The sequence below is a fragment of the Athene cunicularia genome (assembly GCF_003259725.1).
Source record: "Athene cunicularia isolate RWA chromosome 2 unlocalized genomic scaffold, athCun1 chr2_part1, whole genome shotgun sequence".
Lineage (NCBI taxonomy): Eukaryota > Metazoa > Chordata > Aves > Strigiformes > Strigidae > Athene > Athene cunicularia.
Window position 1 is genome coordinate 41,698,492 of NW_020799095.1, and position 21,779 is coordinate 41,720,270.

General features: G+C 38.5%; 1 protein-coding gene across 2 annotated transcripts in view; it reads left to right on the top strand.

Moving 5' to 3' along the window:
- Positions 1-11,761, top strand: part of LARP4B (La ribonucleoprotein domain family member 4B) — a 37,687-nt gene extending 25,926 nt beyond the window's left edge. Inside the window, exons 10-16 of one of the 2 annotated variants that reach the window (XM_026842950.1) lie at positions 612-718; positions 1,243-1,497; positions 2,962-3,007; positions 6,071-6,235; positions 9,766-9,890; positions 10,550-10,661; positions 11,214-11,761. In XM_026842950.1, the coding sequence (XP_026698751.1) occupies positions 612-718; positions 1,243-1,497; positions 2,962-3,007; positions 6,071-6,235; positions 9,766-9,890; positions 10,550-10,661; positions 11,214-11,495 (1,092 nt within the window). In that variant the 3' untranslated portion in view covers positions 11,496-11,761. The remainder of the gene's footprint in view (positions 1-611; positions 719-1,242; positions 1,498-2,961; positions 3,008-6,070; positions 6,236-9,765; positions 9,891-10,549; positions 10,662-11,213) is intronic. The other variant, XM_026842951.1, reaches the window with a different exon arrangement.
- Positions 11,762-21,779: the final 10,018 nt, after the last annotated feature.

Here is a 21,779-nt window from a genome sequence, read left to right on the forward strand (position 1 = left end):
ATGAACATGCTTCAGATTTTGAGATACCTTGTTAACATAAGACATTGATATGTACCCACCCCCCAACATGTTTTGCTAGTGTTTTTTTGGACAAGACACTAATTCACATGTAGAAAAAGGTAGTAAGATGTGACAAGAATCAGAGGTCCAGTTAAGATCCACTTACTCTCTAGGCTTTATTTAGGTATCACATGGAAGGTAAGGAGAATGAGGAACTAAAAAGAATTATTTTTTTCTTTTCAGGGAGGGATTCAATATAAATTAAGAACAACTACAGGTTGTGTAGGTTAGACTCTTTGACAAAGAAGTATCTCTGTACTTTGAAGTCGTGCATAGTGTGGTGTGAAATAGAAGGAGCATTACTTAACTGGCAGCCAAGAATTCTGGCTTGATGTTTTTCAATCCTCTTAAGTTACCAGAATTTTGAATATGTATAGTGGCTGTGTTCTCAAAAAACCTGCATTTTTTGAAGTTGGTCACAAGGCACTGGACAGATGTTCTATTGCTGTTTAAGCAGGTACTACCCTGCACAGAGATGACCTAAAATACAAGGTTAAGAAAAAATACTACTCACTTTCTTTATAATTGTGAGCATGCAATATATTCTTTAGGTAACACCATTTCCAAATACTGGATTTATCAATGGGTTCACATCTCCAACCTTTAAGCCTGCTGCGTCTCCATTGACTACACTCAGACAGTATCCTCCCAGGAACAGGCAAGTTCATCTGTCTTTTAACAGTATACATACTGGTTTATTACCTGGCATGTGGGGGTTTAATCTGCTTATTTTAGTAACACCAGCTAACTTGAAAATACATGTGAAATTGAACCTGGTGCAAGGTTAAGTGAGGCTAAAGGGCAGATGGTGCTGCTGTTGTTAGTGGATGTAGTGTTTCTAAATGTAAATGGCCTGTCTGAAAGTTGAGAACTTTGTTCCAGGATTTAGGGTATTGAGATGAAATATTCTGAATGATGGCATGTGATCAATAGGATTATTCATGTAGTATTTGCAGATTTGCAATTTCAAGTAGCTTCTAGTAAAACCACAGTTGAAAATAGACAACAAAAAGTTAAATTTTCATAATTCACATGACCTGTTAAAATGAATATTTATCCTTCTTATAAACGAAATATACAATAAAGGACTCAAGATCCTGCTTCTTCTGAATTCTGTGTATAGACTTAGGCCTCAGAAGATCTCTCGTAGTACATATGTTGAAATGACTTTTGAATTTGTAGGAATCCTAGCAAGTCTCATATACGACATACAATACCCAGTACAGAAAGGGGACCTGGGCTTCTAGACAGTCCTACAATATTCAACTTTTCTGCTGATCGTTTAATCAATGGCGTCAGGAGTCCACAGACGCGGCAGCCGGGGCAAAACAGGACACGGATGCAGAATGCTACTACGAGCTATACCAAGAGGGAAGTAGGAACTGGACGGATGGAGCAGACCAGTGTTGACTCATCTCCTGGATTAGGTAGAGGAAGGTGAGTGTACTCTGCACTTGTCCTCTGAACAACCCAGTATTGCTGCTTTTAAACTACTTTTAGTAAAGAGGTATGGTACTAGTACTGTTCTCATTACTCTTAAACTGACTCTCTCCTCAAAGCTCAAACCTTGGAAAGTACTTCGGAGAAAATGCTAAATATAGAACAAATTCAGACTGGACTTGCATACTTTCCTGCCAAATTAAAATAATTAATGGCAACTGATGAACAATTTACAGCTATAAAATCTAATCCTCAATCCTTTTTCATCTGTTGTAAGAAAGTTTTTACACATTGTTTGACTTCAGTGAAACAGTTCTGCCCATTCCATTGTTCATCAGTGTAGATTGTGCACCTGAACCTGCACTAGTAGTGCTCATTAATCTTTTTAGTTGAAAGATGAGAGTTTTGCCCAAATTAGACATTTACAACAACAGAGATGATTGATTGGTATGGAGGAAGGAAAAAGTATTACATGCAACTAAGACGACTATTGTTATGCAGTTAAAAAAAACAACCAAACAAACCAGAAAACCACCTGGGGAGCTGAAAATTGATGGCACCACTATTAATCTGAGAATTCAGCTGTTTTATCTCAGAATTTTTTTTAAATACAGTATAGTTTTAATAAGGGCTTTATAAAAGTACTGTGCAGCTTTGTTTAATGATGGTTGTGTTTGTTTCTCCAAGTAAATCGCATTTTGAGTGACTGAATTGGAAGATAACTCGAGTCTTCTGCAGATGATCCTATATTAGACTTGTATTGTATCATTACAAAATTAACTGGGGATTTTGTGCAAGGATTGTAATGCTTTTCTAAATCTAATTTGCCAAGTTGCATTATAGCTAGTGGATGAAAATATGAGTAAGGACATAGGAAACAAGATTGCTCAAGCTGTAGACTACAAATATGTACAGGAATAATCAGTACTTAGAGCTATATTCTCTTGTTTCAGTATTTAATACATTTAGAATATTAAAAGTCAAACAGAAAATGTAAACGATATTGAAACTGAGTTAGAATGCATTGAAAATTTTAAACTGCTGCTTGGAGGAGGTTTACCTAAAGAAGGGCTGGGGGAGAAGCTCTGAAAACGTTTTGGACGGGCTTTACCTAAATTGAAAAGTTAGCCGTATTTCTAAAGTTATGTAGGTATCAAAAAGAAAAAAAAAAAACAAACAAAACAAAACAAAACAAAAAAAAACCCAAAACCTTTACTTTGGATATTGAAAGGTTTTGTCTTAAGCCTTATGTAATCAGTGCTGAGATGCTTTTAGTGCAGGAATTAGTTGTAACCAGTGTATTCTTATGCTATCTTGTACAAGATCTGTGCCTTCAGACATTTTAAAAATAATCTGTCTAGAATGAGGATGGATGAAATAAGTTAGAATTTCTCCTGTTCTCACCAACTGCCTTCCATTCATTTATAGGCAAGATTCTGATAACTGCTTTCTTTCCCTTAGGAAAAACTCATATGGCTACCGAAAGAAAAGGGAGGACAAGTTTACAGTGAGTGTCCATGATCATATTAATCTCTAATAAAAGTTGGGTAACAAGGTAATAGTATGGGTATTATGTGGACTAGCAGGGGAGAAGTTATTGCACAAACAATTACATGTCACAGTTGACTGAAGACAACAGCTCATTAGAATCACATGAGTTCACTGCATTTGGGTATCAGAGAAGATTGCCATTAATGAAGAAGTTAGGAAAAAGTAAAATTACTCTTTTATAGCAGCAAAAAATTTCTATCCTGGTGTTACTTTGTCAGTGTGCTGGTTCCCACTCAAGGGAGCTAAATAGCTAAGTTAAAATTCAAAACACATGATGCTTGATTATCATTGATGTAGACATTGAAGAACATTTTATAGATCCATGTGTCATAATGTATAGCTAGAATGTTGTTAAGTAGTCAATAATGGTTTTCTTAAATGCCTCTCCAAGTACTGCTTGGTAAGGGTATACTAACACTATTGAAATGTTACAGTTTTGGTAAACTTAAGTTCAAGGTGAATACCTAAATAGTCTTGATACTTGAAAAGGCTAGACTAGATATTATGTTCAAGACAAAAACTGTAATCTTCCTCTGTAGGACTTAAGGTTTCATTCTATAAAACTAAACACTTTATTTTTGCAACACATGGCACACTCATGAAGTTGAACTAGATTATTTCCCTATTCATGTTCCAGTTGCAAAGTAACCCTGCTGTGAGCCATGACACTTTCTCAAAGGTCTGGAATTGTTGCACTTTTGTATTTGTGGCTCTTGTTATTGAGTAGCCTTAGACTTGGCTATCAAGGTTTTGAAAGCATAAAACAAGTGGTTCCTTCTGTGTGTTTTTAGTTCTTGTTAAACTTCTCAAATCTCAGTGAGATCTGATAACATATAGGATTCTAAATACTCCTTTTGCTGTTTCAAAGCTGCTTGAATTTTTAGAATTTTTTTTCTCTTTTTTTTTTTCCGTCTTTGAAAGAACAAGGAAGGTGGTATAGGTTAGGCATTTAAGTGCTGGAGTGAAGGGGATTACCTTGGACACTCTTAGGAAGCACAGAGTCTCTTCTGACTCAGATGACTTCAAAGTTTATTTTAACTTTGAATGTAAAACTGGTAGACATGACTCTTGGAGATCTACAGTTCCTTTCTCTCAGCTCCAGGCTTTACTTGCAGTTTATGCAGCCAGGTTCCTTCTAGTCTCTTCTGGCTCGTGAATCTTTTAGTCTGTACTGTCCAGTGATGCAGCTTGAACAGAGAAATGAGCTGCTGCACACCCACAACTGTGTACACTGGGAAGGAGCTTACTCTGGAGTGAGAGATTAATCCCTTTAGACTGTGGAAAGAATTGAATCCAGGATCTGATCTCTTGTGTGGTGCTGTAGTGATTAGGTAGTGTATATAGGACATCACTACAACCAGTTGTATTTGAATGGAGGATGACTTCTTTTACTCTTTTTTTTTTTTTAAGAAAAAATAGAGAGTATGCATGCTTGCATGAGGAAGAGCATGAACCTTTTTGATCAGATTGTATCTGAGATACATATTGTATCTGAGATAAGCCAATTACTCGATTTGTTATGACAAGGTGCGAGAAATTTTATGCAGTTGGCAGCTTAAAATCCGTTGATGTTCTCCCTGGTCTCCCTAATTTGTTAATGCTAATTGTCTCTTGATATGTTGGATTCTTTAGGACTCATCTGTATAACTTAAAATGTTTGTAACAAATAAAAAAGCATTATCTATCGCAGGACTTCAGTTCCCTTTAAGAAAACTAAGTTCTAAAAAAAAAAAAAAAAGTTGTTCCTCTTGCAGTTTGAGCTGGATAAGTGTAGTCTCTTAATCTTTCTCCATGACCCTTTATAGTCATCTGACTTTTATTTTTGGAGGTTTGCAGCCTCCATTGCTGTAGTACTCAAACTGTGTTTGGGTAATACTAGGTCAGTAGCAGTCCTAGGAATTGCAGTTCTTGCCTCTATTTATTCTTTCCCTACTTCCCTCTCAACACACCCTTCTTTTGACATGAAGTGTAGTTTGTGAGAAGACCTCAAGGATAGTTTTGTATCAATTGCTCTTTATGTACAGTAAGGGGAAAAAAGCCAGTAAGTAATGCAACACCTTTCTCTCCAGATGCATTGTTCTCACTTTCAGACCATCTTGGCTATATACCCATAACTATTTTCCTTTCCAGAATAGGAATCTCTCAAAGACTGCTTTTGCATTTGGTGTACTGCAGCAAAGGTTATTTTAGCGCAGGCCTAAGCACAGTCATGAAACAGTTACTTTGTTTACATAATGTAGATTAAGTTAATTGGTAACTTCAGTTACAGCAGATTACAAAATTAATTTCATTTTTTCAGTGTAAATAAAATGTAGCTTTATAAATCCTTGCAAGCAGCCTTCACAACTGATCTTTAACTATGGTACACTTAACTCCTGAACTGTTGTCTGTAGTGCAGAATAGTTGCATTTAGCCTCTTGGGTCTTTTGCTTGGGGCACTTTTTCTTCTTAAATTTAGTTAAACTCTTCATGTTTCAAAAATAGTTTTGACATTTATCTTTGCATTTTTACGAACTGACCATATAAATTGCTGTTGTCTACACTACATGTAAGTCATGCTGTCTTGCCATTTTTTAATATATCTGAACATAAGATTCTTATTGTCTCCTGTCTTTCATTTAGAATGCTACCAAATATACATAAATGGGCTTTATATTTTCACTGTATTGTGATATCTAAACCAGTCTGTTCTCCTTTCTATGTCAGTGTGTCTACTCCGAAGGAAGGGTTATCAAGAAGACTTCTCTTACTATACTAGTACCACTAAAGCTTATGCATATGAAGTTTGTAAGGATGCATATGCCATCCCATTTAAATAATAGTGAAATATTTTAAGGGCAACAGTGGAAAATGAAAGCATCTATTTCTTGGTACTGTGTGGTTTTCTTGGAAGGCAGTATGGGAGAGGCCCTTCTAGGGCTTCACAGACACAAATCAAATGCAAAATCTAGTTTAGAGTCCCATGTCTGTCTTTTCCATCATCCAGTGCAGTAACCTCAATGTGTTATTTCTATTCCAGAGAGGCCAAACACAATCTCCACCACCCCCAAAACCTCCATCTCCTAGCTTTGAGTTGGGTTTATCTAGCTTTCCTCCGTTACCTGGGGCTGCTGGCAATTTAAAGACCGATGACCTCTTTGAAAACAGACTGTCCACTGTGGTAATAGGAACGTCAAAAGAAAGAGTGAGTAGCCAGTGTTCACTTCTGTTGGGAAAATGAAGCATTGCATAACTCTTGTTTTCAGATTTGGTGGATTATATAGAGAATAAACTTTTGATTTTACATGGGTTATAAGAAATTATTTTTAAAAACAGCTGTCAAATGATGTGCCATTGCCACCTTCACCTACATCTTAAAATTTGTTGGGTATTCTCTTTGAAGTGGTGTGGAATATGGGCACCAGTACAAGTAGATGTTAATAGCAGAGATAAGAAAATATGCTCTTTGCTGTTTATATAGCCTTAGGCTTTCTGATACTCAGTTGAAAAATATGTAATAGATTTTCTTCCTGTTTGAAAGTCAGACTTCAGAGTTGTATCTAAAACACTTAAAAGTGACAGAGGCAGACGTTTAAGCACTGAAATATAAAGAAGCTGATTACATAATCTCAGTACACTAGGCATCATCATAGCTGAAACAAAAACTGTTACCAAAACCAGCTGGGTCCCAGTGTTGTCATATTGCTTGGAAAGATAAAAATATACCAGAGTGACTTGGCAACCACTGCTTTTGAGATGTAGTAGAAATGCAGCTGAAAATTAATATTCAGTAGCTGTTCATAGATTCATTCTTAGAACTGTCTCTATCATACTATCTGAGTGACAGTATGCTCTCCTTTATCAAGACTTGTATAACCCCATGCACTCTGGAACGGTCTAGGCTATGGAAGTCTATATTGGTGCTTTTTGCTAGCTCTAATTTAACTTGTGATTTTCTAGCTGTACCACAACTGAAGAGGGTAACTCCTGGATATAGCAGTGCAAAGCAACCTGATGAAACGCCAGAATCTCTCTTGTCTCATCTCTAAAACCAGTCTATTGCAGACATGTTTTCTTTGGTGCCCACATACCAGGGGCGGGTAGGGAGGCTATATGGTATTGTTGGTAAAGAGAAGAGGAAGGAGCAGGGCAGTCTGCACCTGAAGCAGTGGTTGTGCAGACAGGCCATCTATTTCATCTTCTGCAAGTAGCAACAGGGACAACTACATTCCAGGGTTGTGTTTAGGGGGGATGTTCAGGACAATGCCATGATAAGAGTAGTGTTTACCTTACTGTTAGCCAGTACTCCAGATCAGTCTGCTCTTGACAAAGATCTATCTATTATATCTCTATTATTTCTGAAATGTTTTTTAACTATCGTATTTCAGGTTTTAAATATAATTCCAGCACTTGCTATTGATATTGCAGCTGAAAACCCATTGCTCTTCCCATTACAAATCTAGTACTTGCTTTGCACTGTACTTATTGTAAAGAACTTACACTTCTCCCCTGTAGAGGCAGTCTTAATGTCAGACCCTGAGGTTTTATGATAGTGCTATGTGCTGTCACATTAAAAAGCTTCCCTCAATTTCCCAATTTCTTTTTCTGGCTTGTATGAGTTAGTCTGTACCATTGTGTGGAAGAAAGGGATTGTGCTGTCTTTCCTTGTTGGTGTTAATAAGAAATAAGATAACAGCAACTGGCTTCAAAGAGTAATTGTGTTCTACTACAAAAGTGTTTGAGTTAATGTTAGAATCTTGACAGTGTATACAGGCTGCTTTTCACCTTGATCTTAATGTTTTTTTAATGTCACCTGATGTAGAGTTACAAAGTACGGAAGTAGTTACACAGTGCTACTCTTGTTTTATAGATGGTCAAGTCTGGTGTAGAGTATCTGAGTGAATCTAGGTTGTATAATTTCCAACAGTTGTTATCCAAGCATCATATCTTTATGCTCTTTGCTTTGTGGTGCTCTTTTTTGGGGAACAGCAAGTGTTAATCATCCCACATTTTCTAACTAGCAAACTGTAGTGTTACTGGATAGGGGCTGAGTGGTTTGGTCTAGGAACAGCACTTGCATTTCTGCTTGACTTGAAGCTATTCACTCTTAACCATGTACCTACAAGTTTTGATGAACTTGGGTCAGAATGCTCAGCAACTTGCAATTTCAAGCTTTTGCACACACTATTGCAGTGAGTAAAACTACAGAAGCTGTTCTTTTATTTCTAAACATCCACTTTTTATGGTTTTACTTTGAGTAAAACTAGGCTTGGATCTACTGCAGTAATCTGTGCTGCCTGATTTAAGACAATGTCATCAAATACCATTTTCCTTTCTAACAATGACCACAGGAATCTCATATTTTATGGCCTTTGAATGGTGGCTGTGCTGGGGGAAAGGGCTGGCTATCTTCTTCCTTCTGTGCTTGTGTTGTCCCATTGCTCTCTCTTCTGCTTCTCTCTTCTACCAGAATCTGCTTTTGTTCTAGAGTCAGACAGGTCAGAAGTAATACAAAAAACATAGCACGCTTTGAAATGAAATGGTTATGGATGTCAGAAATATGTATTTTTAAAGATAGAAAGTCATCTTTCTCTTTTTCTTTTGTGACAATTTAAATTCATGCGTGTATCGTGAACCTATTTGGTCTTTATCTGGAAGCACAGTATCACTTAGCACTAGCAGAATTTTTTGAGGGCTATGGAAAAAGCCTCTCTTGGTGGCAAATCACACTGTAGCATAAGAAAGGGACTTTTAAATGGTGGTCATATCCTAGTCTGCAAAAACTTCAGCATTGTGGGGGTTGTTTTAAGGTCATGGGGTTTTTTTAGCACCACCTATTGGGAAGATGCAGAGTTAAAGCTTTAAGATGATAGTTCTTGGATGTGTAACTTTAGGAGACTTTTGTCCTAATAGGCTCAGGTTGGAAGGGACCTTTAAAGACCATCTAGTCTCAACCCCCCTGCCATGGGCAGGGACACCTTCCACTAGACCAGGTTGCTCAAAGCCCCATCTAACCTGGCCTTGAACACTGCCAAGGAAGGGGCATCAACAGCCTCTCTGGGCAATTTGTTCCAGTGTCTCACCACCCTCACAGTAAATACTTTCTTCCTTATATCTAATCTAAATTTACCCTCTTTCAGCTTAAAGCCAATACCCCTTGTCCTATCACTACATGCCCTTGTAAAACATTCCTCCCCATCTTTCCTGTAGCCCCCTTCAAGTACTGGAAGGCCACTAGAAGGTCTCCCCAGAACCTTCTCTTCTCCTGGATGAACAACTCCAACTCTCTCAGCCTGTCCTTGTAGGGGAGGTGGTCCAGCACCCTGATGATCTTCATGGCCTCCTCTGGACCTGCTCAAGCAGGTCCATGTCCTTATGTTGGGGGCCCCAGAGCTGAACACAGTATGTGTTTGTGAACAGGTACAAAGCCTATTTTGTCACCAGCAGGTGCAAAATTCCCAGGTTGAAAGAAGTGGGTTTTGCCACCCAGATATATTCTAAAGCTTCCAACTTTTTGGGAAAGAGCCACAGTGTGTGATTTATTTGTCTGTTGCTAAATAATTGTAAAGGAAAAACTTATTTGTTACAATACAAATGTTGGATCCTTCTGTATTTTCCTGTAGTTAACTTACCCTTATAAATCAACTTGTAAATTGTTTGCTGGTTCTGTTAATTTTCAGGCAAACCATATTAATTGGATATTATGATTGCCCTGTGCCTTTTTTCCTCCTTCAGAACATTAATGTGGATGCAAGTACAAACACTATTCCATCGGGTATTCCTCGAGAGCCATTGTTGCCAGTTTCTTCTACATTGCCCAGGACATTTGAAAGGTCTCCTTCGCCATCCCAGTCTTCTGAGTAAGCACTTAATTACATGGCTGTAATTATTCTATTCTGAAACATGTTTGCATTTTCTGTCATCAGAAGGCTAGGTGGAACACTGTAAATAGCTATTAAAATTTTAATTAGTGAAAGAAATAATATTTTGTTGTAATCGTAGTAAATGCAATAAAGCTTAATTTCTGAACAATATCATAACAGTGATTCAGTCATAATGGTCATTCAGCAGACAGAAGTTTAGTGTTTTGTTTTAGTCTCTGTGAGTATTTAAAAGTCTAATGAATGACTTACTGTCTTGTATTTAGATAGCTTTGAAGGCATAGAGAGTAAACCCACGATCCTGTGGACAGTACTGTTGTCCATACAGTAAAGTTTTCAGTAAGACTTTATTTGGAACCTACAAATCAAATTGAGGTGTTTGAGTAACAGGAGTAAGATAACTGAAGAAACAACTGCTAACAGAATGTCACAAATTACAGGTAGTGTCAAGTTCCACAGGAATGTATTTTTTTTAATATTTGATAGCGTTTGTAAATGCAATCCTAGTCATAATGTGCTCAGCAGATTATAGCTGTAATTTATTGTAGTTAAATATAGTTTTAGACCCATTACTACGTCATTCATCTGTCTTGAAGTTTCACTTTTCATGAGCCTTGCTTCTTGCTGGATGCTTACAGGGACTCCAAGGTTGTGGATAAACAGCAGAGAGAGACACAGAGTACAGAAAGGCTTTCTTCTTCCACACTCAGTACTGCATGTAAATCGGTACAAGTCAATGGGGCTGCCATAGTAAGTGACCTTATTACTTCACTTTTGCTTAATGATCCAGTTTGATGCATTTAACAGAATATTGCTTCTGTTACCCAGTGTTGCTTAATCATGTGAGCTCAGCATCCTTAAATTTGTGTATTGGTGGCCTCACGATTACTTGTGTGATACAATTATGCAATTAATAGTGCGCAAGTGTTCGAGAACTTGGTGAATGATAGCTCTTTATCTGAATTCTTTTCTTGGTAGTATTCTTGAGGTAGAAGCCTTAATGCATATGTTGATATTTAAACCAGAGTATTCATCATCTTTCAGCTGTTAGAGTTTACTCAAAGTATTTTGCCCTATCATAGTATCCTGTTTTTATGGCATACTGTTTTTGCATTTCATATTGTCTTGAACCTTGCTGTCTGTACAGCTTTTGTAAACTTCATACTCAAGTCATCATCTGCATATTTTAGAGCAGTAGTCTTTTGAGACAAAGACTTTACCTTTTTTGTTCATACAAGTAACTGATTTTTCCTCAGGATGCTTTGTTTAACTCTGCTTTCCTGTTTGCTTTCGATTTCACAGGAACTGCGAAAGCCTAGTTATGCAGAAATTTGCCAGAGAACAACTAAGGATCCTCCTACATTGCAACCCCAGAAAGAACAGAAGCCAAACACTGTAGCATGTGGGAAAGAAGAAAGAAAGCCCACAGAAACAATAGAGAAAAACAGAGAACCTCCTCCTGCAAAGTCACATCCTGGACAACCCAAAGACCAGAGGAGGCAGTCAGGACGCAGATCGTCCCCTCCAGCCATTGGCAAACGCTTAAATAAAGAACAGAATACTCCTCCAAAATCTCCTCAGTGAACCTAACGCCTAGGAGGGATTCCAAAAGAGGTCTGCTTCCCACAAATTAAACCCATGTTCCCACTAAGATATCTGAGAATGAGTTGCTGGTTAGGAGCTTGCAGTGATACAAGGCATGTAACAATGCCTGCAAGTTATTTTTCTGTGAAGTACTTTCCCCTCTTGAACAAACATTCTATTTTTTCTGGATATTTCTGGATAGTTGTTCTAAACCTTACATTTAGGTTGGTGCTTAATTGGAGGTGAAGCTTAGTGTGATTTTTTTTTTTTTTTTTTTTTTTTTTTTTTTTTTTTTTTTTTCAAGATGTAAAATATTTGTCTTTAAGAAAATCAACTTTTTATTAAGCCTCTCTGTGGCTGTGTGAGTGCAAGCTCTGTATAGTGAATTTTTTCTAAACTGTTAAGCAGAAATGTGCTGCTGCAATATTTTTAATAAACTGGTCTGCAAGTACATATCTAAAGTGTCCAAAAGACTGATAACGGCAGCTAGTGTGTAGAGTGCAAGGAAGTAGATATATTTTACAAATTAGTATGTGACCTTGAAGATTTTTTTATTGGGCTGCTGTACTAAGTGTCAGCAAATGAACTTGCACTTTTAGGTTACAAGAGTAGTTGTTTCTAGCTTTTTGAAGAACTTAATTTTTTTTATGTTTTTGCACACACAAAACAAATCCTATGGAGCACCGTAGTGGTCTTTCTGAAATACTTCCTTTCTTGACTTACTGCAAGCAAGTAACCATCTTCTCACTCCAGAATAAAAATGATGTTATAATTTGCAAATACAAAGCACATTGTGAATAGAAAGAATTAAGTCTGTGAGCTTCTATGGTGGTGAAGCCTGTTAGTGGATGTTATCAGGAGAAAGCACTGTAGCCTTCTTGTGATAACCTTAGCTTCCCTGTACTTGTAAGGGAGTTAACTGAGTCAGCGCTGTACGTTCTGGTTACCCCTGTGCTCTGTGTAGACTTTTTTTTAAACTCTGCCCCAAGTGCTCTTTGAAAGAGTTCATATCTTGGTCAGCCTTGTGTTGACATCTTCCTGTAACTACAAGCATTGGCATACGGATTTAAATTCTTTCAAGACGTGAGATAATGGTGTTTGTTTTGTGTGGTGGAGGAAGAGATCCCTGATACTTACCTCTGGGATGAGGTTTCTCACACTTACTTACTTTAGAAGTGATGCGCTTTCTGAAGGACAAGGATGCACTAAATTAGCAAGTTTCTTATAAAGTTGAATATAAATTATTTTTGTTTTAAGATGCCTAAAGTTTTTCTTTAAGTGTTTAAACTGCAGGAAGTTCAGACAAAACTCATTCCTGCTGACTATGACAGTACAGTTTATTCCACAAAAATGTTTATTTAAACAACTGATTTTTTTAAAGAATTATTTCCATCCAATATTTAAAGACTTGAATTTTATTTAAACTTGAAAATGACTTTGCCTTAACTTTTGTACAAGACAGCTTAGAGTTAATGAGGTCTGACCCCGTGGAGGGTTAGCGTGAGTGGAATACAGAATTACTCAGTTACAGTATGTATCTATTGTCACTGGTCTTACTGGGTAAACATACTGTAGTACAGGAACTAGCAGCAGTTTTTGTAATATACCTTAAAGATCTTAAACAGTTGATCTTTTTCAGATTGTTGAAAAACCTGTAAATGCAAATAGTCAATACTGTATTAAATATGTGCACTTGGAAGTGTGTGCTTTGCTTGTACAGTTGTAAATAATCAGAACATATAAAAAAGGTACCCTAAAGAAAAAAATCTGATAAAAATTATTGATATTATAAATGTTGCTGTTGAGCTGGATGTAGATAAACTAAATGTTGTGGTTTGAATATTACTTTAATTTGTTGTTTTCTTTTTCTTATTTTATCCTGGTGTGCTGAACTGACTCTGCCTCTTCACTGCAAAAGGGAAATGGAACGAAAGTCTTATTAGAAAGCCCTCAAATGTTTTCCTAAGTCCCTCTAAAAACAAGTGATTTAACCAATTCAGAAGTGTTCTGCAATGTAAATAATGAATCTCAGCAGTCGAACTACAATTTTAAGTCCTTAATAACATCAAATCTAATTGGGAAAACTTTAGACTGCTACAGAAATATACACTGAAGCTCATTTGTCTGCTTTCAAGAATATCAGTGCTTTCCTTAGTGTATGATTCATAGAACTGTAAAGTAACTATAGAAGTTGACTCCTGACAAATTTCCTATTACAAGCATCAATTGGTAACTAGTTGACCTTTTAAATCCAGCCCATTGTATGCTGCAGAATTGGTCAAAATAGGGCATGCTGGAATCTGTTGATTTTTCTTGTTTAAAAAGTGAAATTTGTGAATGCTGTGGGAGGAGATAGGACTCTGACATTACCAAAACTGCTTGACTAGTTCTGTCATTGGATTTTTAATATGCTTTTCCTTTCCCCAGTGGCAGTGAAAATGGTAGCTAGATTTGTGTATGGTTTAGGCCAGCTGTATGATTCATTTTGTTTGTCTGCTGCAAGTGAAAGGCTTACCAGCTGCAAACAATCACAAGTGGTTCCTTACAGCGACTGTGTACAGCTAGTCATAATACTCAACTGGTACCTAAGGTAATATATTGAGACCAGCGGGATGTGTTGTGCTGTTCTAATGTATTCTGCTGCCATTTGTGCTAGGTCAATACACTGTAATTACTGCTTACCCAGCAACAGTCTGTTGCATTGAAAGTCTAAACCTTCCTCTGATGTGGTTTTTATAGCTTTTTTAAAAACAAAAAAAGTGACACGCCAAATAGCTGTGTAATATACAACTTATCCTTACTGCATTTTACTTCTAGATGATTTTTTTTTCCACTCAGTGACAAAATGGAGTTTTCAGAGTAGAATTGTGAAGTTGCATGCAGACTGTTGCTATGATACATAGAGAGATTAAAATGTGGCTTTTAAAATGAAAGACCTCCCAAAAGCAGTAGCTGAGTTAAAGGTTCAGGGATACAGTAATTAAAATTGGCATTTTACCCTGTAGGACTGTGTGGTGATGTTTTTCATTTTGAAAACTAGTCATAATAGGATCTGAGACTCTTCTTCCAGGAATTTAAGAAAAAAAGAGGTTGCTTTTAAAACTTAACGTTGTTTCAGATCAGTCCCCCACCATGATGTTGTCACTTGCCCCTTAGAAATTTGTGAACAGTGGCAAATTTTTTATGTTGCTGCATTATTCTTCAAAGACTTCAGCAGTTGGCATAGAAAGGCCCTTGTCTGAGTATGCTGCAGTGTATCACGAGCAACAGCTGACTGTAATGGTGCATACCTATCTCTGTATCTCCTTCAGCTAGCTACAGTTAGGGATTTTTATGTGCTTTGTAACCTATTACACTAATAGCAGCAGACAATCGAAGACTTCTAAGGAGACCTAACAGCTGCCAATTCACGAAACAGAAGTGTAATATGGGAGCCTTCTTGAGGGTTTTTGTTTTTGTTCTTCTTCCATTAAGACTGGAATCAAACTTACATGTAAACTATCAGTAATTTAAGTTTCCTTTTGTGTCATAAAATGTAAAACTGTCTAATTTGAAAAAAAAAAATATGTAGGTTATGAAAAATAAAGATTTAGGCACTCTTGAATTCCTGATTTTTTTAATTAAACCTTTCTTCAGCAGTATTTTTCATTACCCTTTGTCTTTTGCTCCCATTTTTGGAGATTGTCTATTTCTAATTTTGGGAAAAAAATATCTGCTTGCTTAACAGTTCAGCACAGCTGTTGTAATCATCACCTAAGGCTATGTAGCAGCAGCAAGAACACCTATAATACAACTCAGAAGGCAGCAATAACTCTCTTGGGTAACTATGTTTAATGTTGTTGAAATTAAAAAAGGTGTTTTGTTTACTAGAGATTATCATCATCAGTGGTTTCCTCAAATTATTAGATAAGGTGTTTACTTGGTCTTAAATGTGGATTTTTAACATTTGATTTAGTATTTTGGTTGCATGGGTCTTGAATCCAGAGATGTCTTGGGATTATTTCTGGCTTTGGCTGGTTTTAGAGGTTATTCTGCTCATGCCTCTAGGAAGGATCAACTTCTGGGATATCCACCTTCTGAGTAAAAGATCCATGTTGGAAATACTTCTAACCTTTTTTTTTAGGTATGTTTCTCATTCAGCTATATTTGACCAATTTTAACAATGGACATCAGCGTGATAGTATTAACAGTTACTGTGTTTTATAAGCATCTTGAAGTACTGCAGTATTATTCTTCAGGTTGGATGTTCCATAAGCTTCTGCACAGGTTAGGGTACTTGCTTTATTCCCTCCTCTACTGTCTGCACAACAGTGTAGAGCAACACAGGAATACCAATGTACACTGGGCACTGCAAGTTTCTCCATGTTAGAAAAATCAAACATTAGGGTTTGGCAGTGATGTGGAATACAAGTAGTTGAAGACAACCGGTTTTCACTTCAGCATGGAGTATCCTGTTCTGCCCTTGGAACTTGGTTTTCTATTACTTCACATGTAAAAATACATGGAAATTTGTCAGCAATATTGCCATAATGCTAGTGTGGCTCTTCAGGGCTACCCCAGCTTTGGCAGAAATCAAGTATTTACTTGTTCACACAACAAAATTGAGCAGTGTTCCCTTTGTGCTAGTTTTCCCCAATACAAAGTGATGTTTGATGGCTGCACCAATGTTCATGTTGAACAAATTGTTTTGTTTCCTCTTGAGCATGAGGAGAAAGAAAGAATGAATATGAAAGATTACATGCAACTGAGTATCCAGAGATTACTTATTGTGACAGAAACTGTGACTCATTGCATTTTGATTATAGGGCTTCTTTAGAAAATTTTTCTGAAGTTTTAGGTTTTCCAATATGCTTTTACTTTACAAACCTCTGGAAGTTAAAACCTCCTGTTCTGTTGATTATTGTACACAGGCTTTTGAGTTCAACCTTTTAAGTCAGGGAAGTGGTTGAATTTCAAATTTTGCTGGTTTATAGGTGGGAGTAATGTTAACCACTTTATCTTTGCTTTCAAGAGAATATATTGTGGAGCAGTATAGACCCCTGGTGCCATCTGGTTGCAGTAACTGAGCTACTGTAACATCCACTCCAAGCATGGGTATGCGTCTTTCATATCCTTCAGTGTTCAACTGATGTTGATCAGGTAGAAATTTGCTCTTATCGAAGTGGTGTGTGGAATACTGTTACTGAACTGTTACGCCAAATAAGCACAGAAATGCTGTGAAGAGGCTGGCCTACCTGAGCTGTGCCATGTCCTTCCGGTCTGTTGGCTCAGCAAGCTGGCCTGTCTGAAAAGTAGCTGAGCAAAGAGGATTTTTTTGGAATAGGTCAGAAACTGTTGTTGTACCATCAGCAGACTGGAGGGGAGAGGAACATACAGTCAGTGCCCAGAGGAGACTGGTGTGGTAACGGTCCTGGCAGGGACAGTATCTCAATGTCAGCTGAATCAAACAGAGTATTTATATAATTGGCATATGATGAATGGAAGGTAAAAAGTCTTGGCTTGAATGTGGCCTTGCTTTCTCAGGTGAACATGGCTCAACTCAAAACCTGGTCAATTTTGACCCTTATTTTCACAATGGGGAGAAAGGGTCTGGGTTTTGCTTTAGCCTTTTTGATTATTCTTATGTAGGAGCTGTAGATGTCTTAAATCTGTCTCATGGTGATAAACTACTAGAAGTCTTTGTGCATCATCTTGTCACAGCTGGTTTGGGAGCACTTCTTTGTTTCACAAAATGGAGGGCAAAGTGTCTATGTGCTGGGGGAAGGGAGTCTAAGATAGAATCACCCACTAATTTCTCTTAAATTCTCATCAGCTTGAAGAGCAAATTGCTTTGTGTGCTTGTTATGCACGTACGGTGCGGAAACCACCCTGCAGTCTGATAGCTTTACATCCCATTTACTGTAGGCAGATGGTGTCTGCAGAGTAGTAAATCTACCATGGCTAAGGATGCTCTGAGGAAGGAGGGATAAACTGATGAATTTAGAGTTGTAAAACATACTGAAGCTGGAAAGATGTATGAAATGTACATGGATGGAATTATTGATACCTAATGAAATGTGTCTAATGTCTTCCAAAACTGGAGCCAAAGGCATACATACGTATGCTTGCTATACAGCTTGAGATACCAGTCCGGGTAGAGGAAGTGAGTGAGGTTCAGCAGGTCTAGTCTGTCTGTCTCATCGCCAAGGCTGGGAGTGTTTTCCAGGAACTTACAGTTCATGGGTACACATGAGAAACCGTTGTTCCTGCTTTTTTGTATCTGATTTCAACTTGCTTATCTTGGGCTTAAGACATCGGCATGCATCTCATTCAGCAGAGCCAGCTCTACCCTGCGGTGCCTCGCAGCTCCCACCAGCCAGCCCTGAGTCATGTGGGAGGCAGCTGGCACCTCACTGGGCAGGAGGGCGGGAGGATGCACTCCTCGGGGCCAGGGAGGGGGGAACAGAGGTTTGGAGATGGGCAGTTAAATAGTATCTCTAGGGAAGAAGGCCTGGTTGCTAAATGACACTTCTCAGGGATCCACGGTGTCTGGACCTAGCCTTACCTATGCAGTCTCTTACTCCTCTGCAAGGACGAATGTGATTTCTATCTTGTTTCACTTTAGAAGTAGGACGTGTAAGATTATTTTTTTCTAGTCATTTTCCCTCTCATGGTATATTATTCTTGTGATTTCAGTGCTCTCATTCTTGAGAGCTGCATTGCTTGTGGAAGATGGCAGCTGTTCCCTGCTCAGAACTACACCTATTTTCAGAAATACAACAGGCTCAGCATTTTGAAACATTTCAGTTTGGAGTTATTATTTTTTGTCCCAGTTAAATTTGGTACTTTGAAGATTGTCTTGATATATGTCTATTCTTAGGCCCTAGGTTCCCGCACTATAATGTGTACATAAATTAAAAAAAAAAATTATCTGTCTTTGAATATTGTAGCTGTTTCTGGGTTTATGGTGCTTGTCTAATACCAAGTTCTTCATTTCTATGTTTGCTGGAATCTGTATCCTTCCTACATCCTGGCAAATGCTACTTTCATCTTCTCTAGTGTGACTCACGGTGGTACTGAGGGAAGATGCCTGCCTTGAAGCACTCAGGGAGACCTGTTGATTCAGACAGACCCTGAAGTGACCAATTTGCTAGAATCATTTTCTAGGGGGATTTGATTGCTTGGACTGGCAAGCAAATACTTCCTTGGTAGCAAATCCTGTTTCATATCAAGCTTTGTACTTCACTTTTCATTTGAATTAGCTCTTTCTATGGAGACCTCAGCTCAGCCATGCTGGCTGCCATCCTGTGTCCTGATGCATGCTTTCATCCTAGCCTGGAAAATCTGAAGGCAGCTGCACTGCATTGGATACATAGAAGTTAGGAGCCAGGTTTAATGTACTTGGATTTTGAAAATCAAAAAAACAAGAGACACTCTTTGGAACTGTTTTTTAGTTCTGATAGGGAAAAGGGGATACAGGTACCATAAGTGGTTCCAGAATGGGAAGGTAGGGAAGTTCAGCAGAGCTGGACTTAGCAGGCCACATAAACAGCGCACTGCATGCTTCCCCATTCAGCCATAGCAGGCGCTGTTGTGGCAGCGGTTCTGATATCCCAGGACGAAGCAGACATTAGTATTGTTTTGGTGTGAAAAGCCTCTACTTTGTTTCTGCATCAAATGATGTAAAATTGTCTGAAACCTGATTGACTAACCCTTTTTTCCTGTAACCTCAAGCTATAGCTTCTATTGAGGCTTGCTCTTTAAGAGGGTGAGTTACTCATTTATATATTGTGTTGCTGGCCACGATATATCAAAAACTCGTTTTGTTGACCTGAATGTTGTAGTCTCTGATCTTGACAGACTGGAGAAATGGGAAATCAGAAATGTTAAGAAGTTCGACAAAGGGATGTGCAAAGTCCTGCCCCTAGTGAGAAATAACCCCATGCACTTGGGGGGGTAACCAGCTGGAAAGCAGCTTTGCAGAAAAGGACCTGGGGAGTCCAGGTGGTCAGCAAGTTAGACATTAGCCAGGACTGTGCCCTTACAGGACAGAAGGTTCATGGCATCCTGGGCTGCACTGGGAGGAACACTGCCAAGGGAGGTGATCCTTCCCCTCTGCTGAGTACTGGTGAGGCCACACCTGGGATAGCAGGTCCAGTGTTGGGCTCCCCAGACCAAAGAGTCACGGACATACCAGAGTGAGTCAGTGAAAGGTTGTGAATATGATTAAGGCATTTGGAGCACCTGTCATACAAGAGTCTGAAAGCTGGGACTGTTCAACCTTCAGGAGACAGCACAGAGAACTTACCCATGTGTACAAATACCTGATGGGGAAAGTAAAGATGAAGACAGAATCTTTCCAGTGGTGCCCAGTGATGGGGTAAGAGACGGTGGGCACAAACTGAAACATGGATTCTGTTCAGACAGAAGATACCCCTTTTTTGCTCTAAGGGTGATCCATGGAGATAATCAAATTCTCACCAGCTTTGAGCAGGGGTTCAGACTGGATGATCTCCAGAGGTCCTTGTCAACCTCAACCAGTCTGGGATTTTGAGACCCAGCTGCTAGCTGGGAAGGGAGACAGTCTTGCTTTGACTTAGTTATTGACAGAAAAATTCAGAACATGCTGTTCGTTGTGTAATCGATTAGATTAGCAAGAACTACTCTTAGTCCTTCATGCAGAGTCCTTCAGACATTAAGTTTGGCTCTTTTGTTCTGGCTTATCAGCAGATAGTTTTCAATGTGGGTTGTTTTTTTTTAATGCCATATTGTGAATTAACAGTTCATAATTTGATGCATTTTAGCTGTTTCAAAGCCATCAACAAGTGTATGATAAAGGTGGAATCTTCTAAGGAACAGATTATTAAATAGCTTGTTTTAAAGCATCTCAACTGAATGACCAAATTTGAGTGAGAACTTCAATTTCTACAGAAAATGTAACATTTCCAATAATGACCCCAAATTCCATCTAGCTGTTCCACTTGCATGTCAAAATGGAAGCTGAGTTACTTGGGTAGCTAGTTCTAACTATTGACCATTTTACATTTTCCATTATTGTCCTTTTAGAAGCCAAGGTAACATGAAACAATGCCTTGGATAGGTAGGGCCAAGGACTGACATAGATGCTGGTGGTTTATGCCACCACATGGGACCTGTCACTCACTACTGAGTAAATACCAAGCAGTCAGAGTCTTGCCAGTGTGATATGGTGCTTGCATGCAGATGGGGATCTCCTTGTGCCTTGAAAGTTCTCTGAGCACGTTCTGAGTCAGGACCTCCTTGTCTGTGGATCCTCAGTTCATGGGCAATCTTGGTGATTTACTAATGGTGTGCTCCACAACCACCTTCAGGTGTTTGACAGCATTTCCAGGAACATTTAAATGTTTTCGGGCTTGATTCCATTTCTCTTAAGAACTGGTGCCTTAAAAATGAATAGAAGGTAGTGTCTGGCAAAAAGAAACAAAGCAGAGTGCAGGGGAAATGATGTGCTTAGCACCAGGAAGAGAATGGCAGGCTTAGCCATGTGACTAGGAGCTTCTCACATGCAACGGAGACATAAGCACTGTGACTACAAGTTGCTTCTCCATTGAGATGTATAAGAGGTTTTGTTGGTCTCAGCTTTTTACAATGTCTTCCTATCCCTTACCCACAGCTGCCAAGTCAGACTGAGCTCAACATGGTAAAAGCTCCCAAGCAAATGGTACTAGAACTGCCTTGTAAGCAGTTAAATGGGAGACTGTGTTAGGCTGTTGCCTGCTAATACAACATAAAAGAGCAAGGAATGTGTATAAAATACACAGATACGAAGTTACAAACTACTGGGTGGTGGTTGGCACTCAGCTTGCAGATGTACATGAATTGTCTGCTTAGTCTATGGGGATCTGATCAATAGGCAGTGGAGCTTAGAGCGCTGTGCATCTGCATCTTCACCAGCTCTTCAGGCTCCACTGAAATGTGAGGACATGCAGCTTGTATAAACACCTATAGCTGGATGTCTTGATCCGTGCACTTAATTTCATACATGAAAATAGCCAAGTGATAGAATTATTTATTAATATAAAATATATAGCACATTTTTAGTAGCCTGAGTGACAGTTAATTGATAGTCTTTGGAAGTGACCGCAACCCATAACATGCTTTTGGATTTGCTATTAAATCTTTTTCTAGATGCAGATGCAGCAAAAACTGTAGGAATGGAGTAATTCTGGTCTGAAGGGATCTCATAAAGTCTTTGGTCCAACATCTTGATCAAAAGGGGATCAGAGCAGGCTTCTCGGGTCATTATCCAGTTGGGTCTTGAAAACC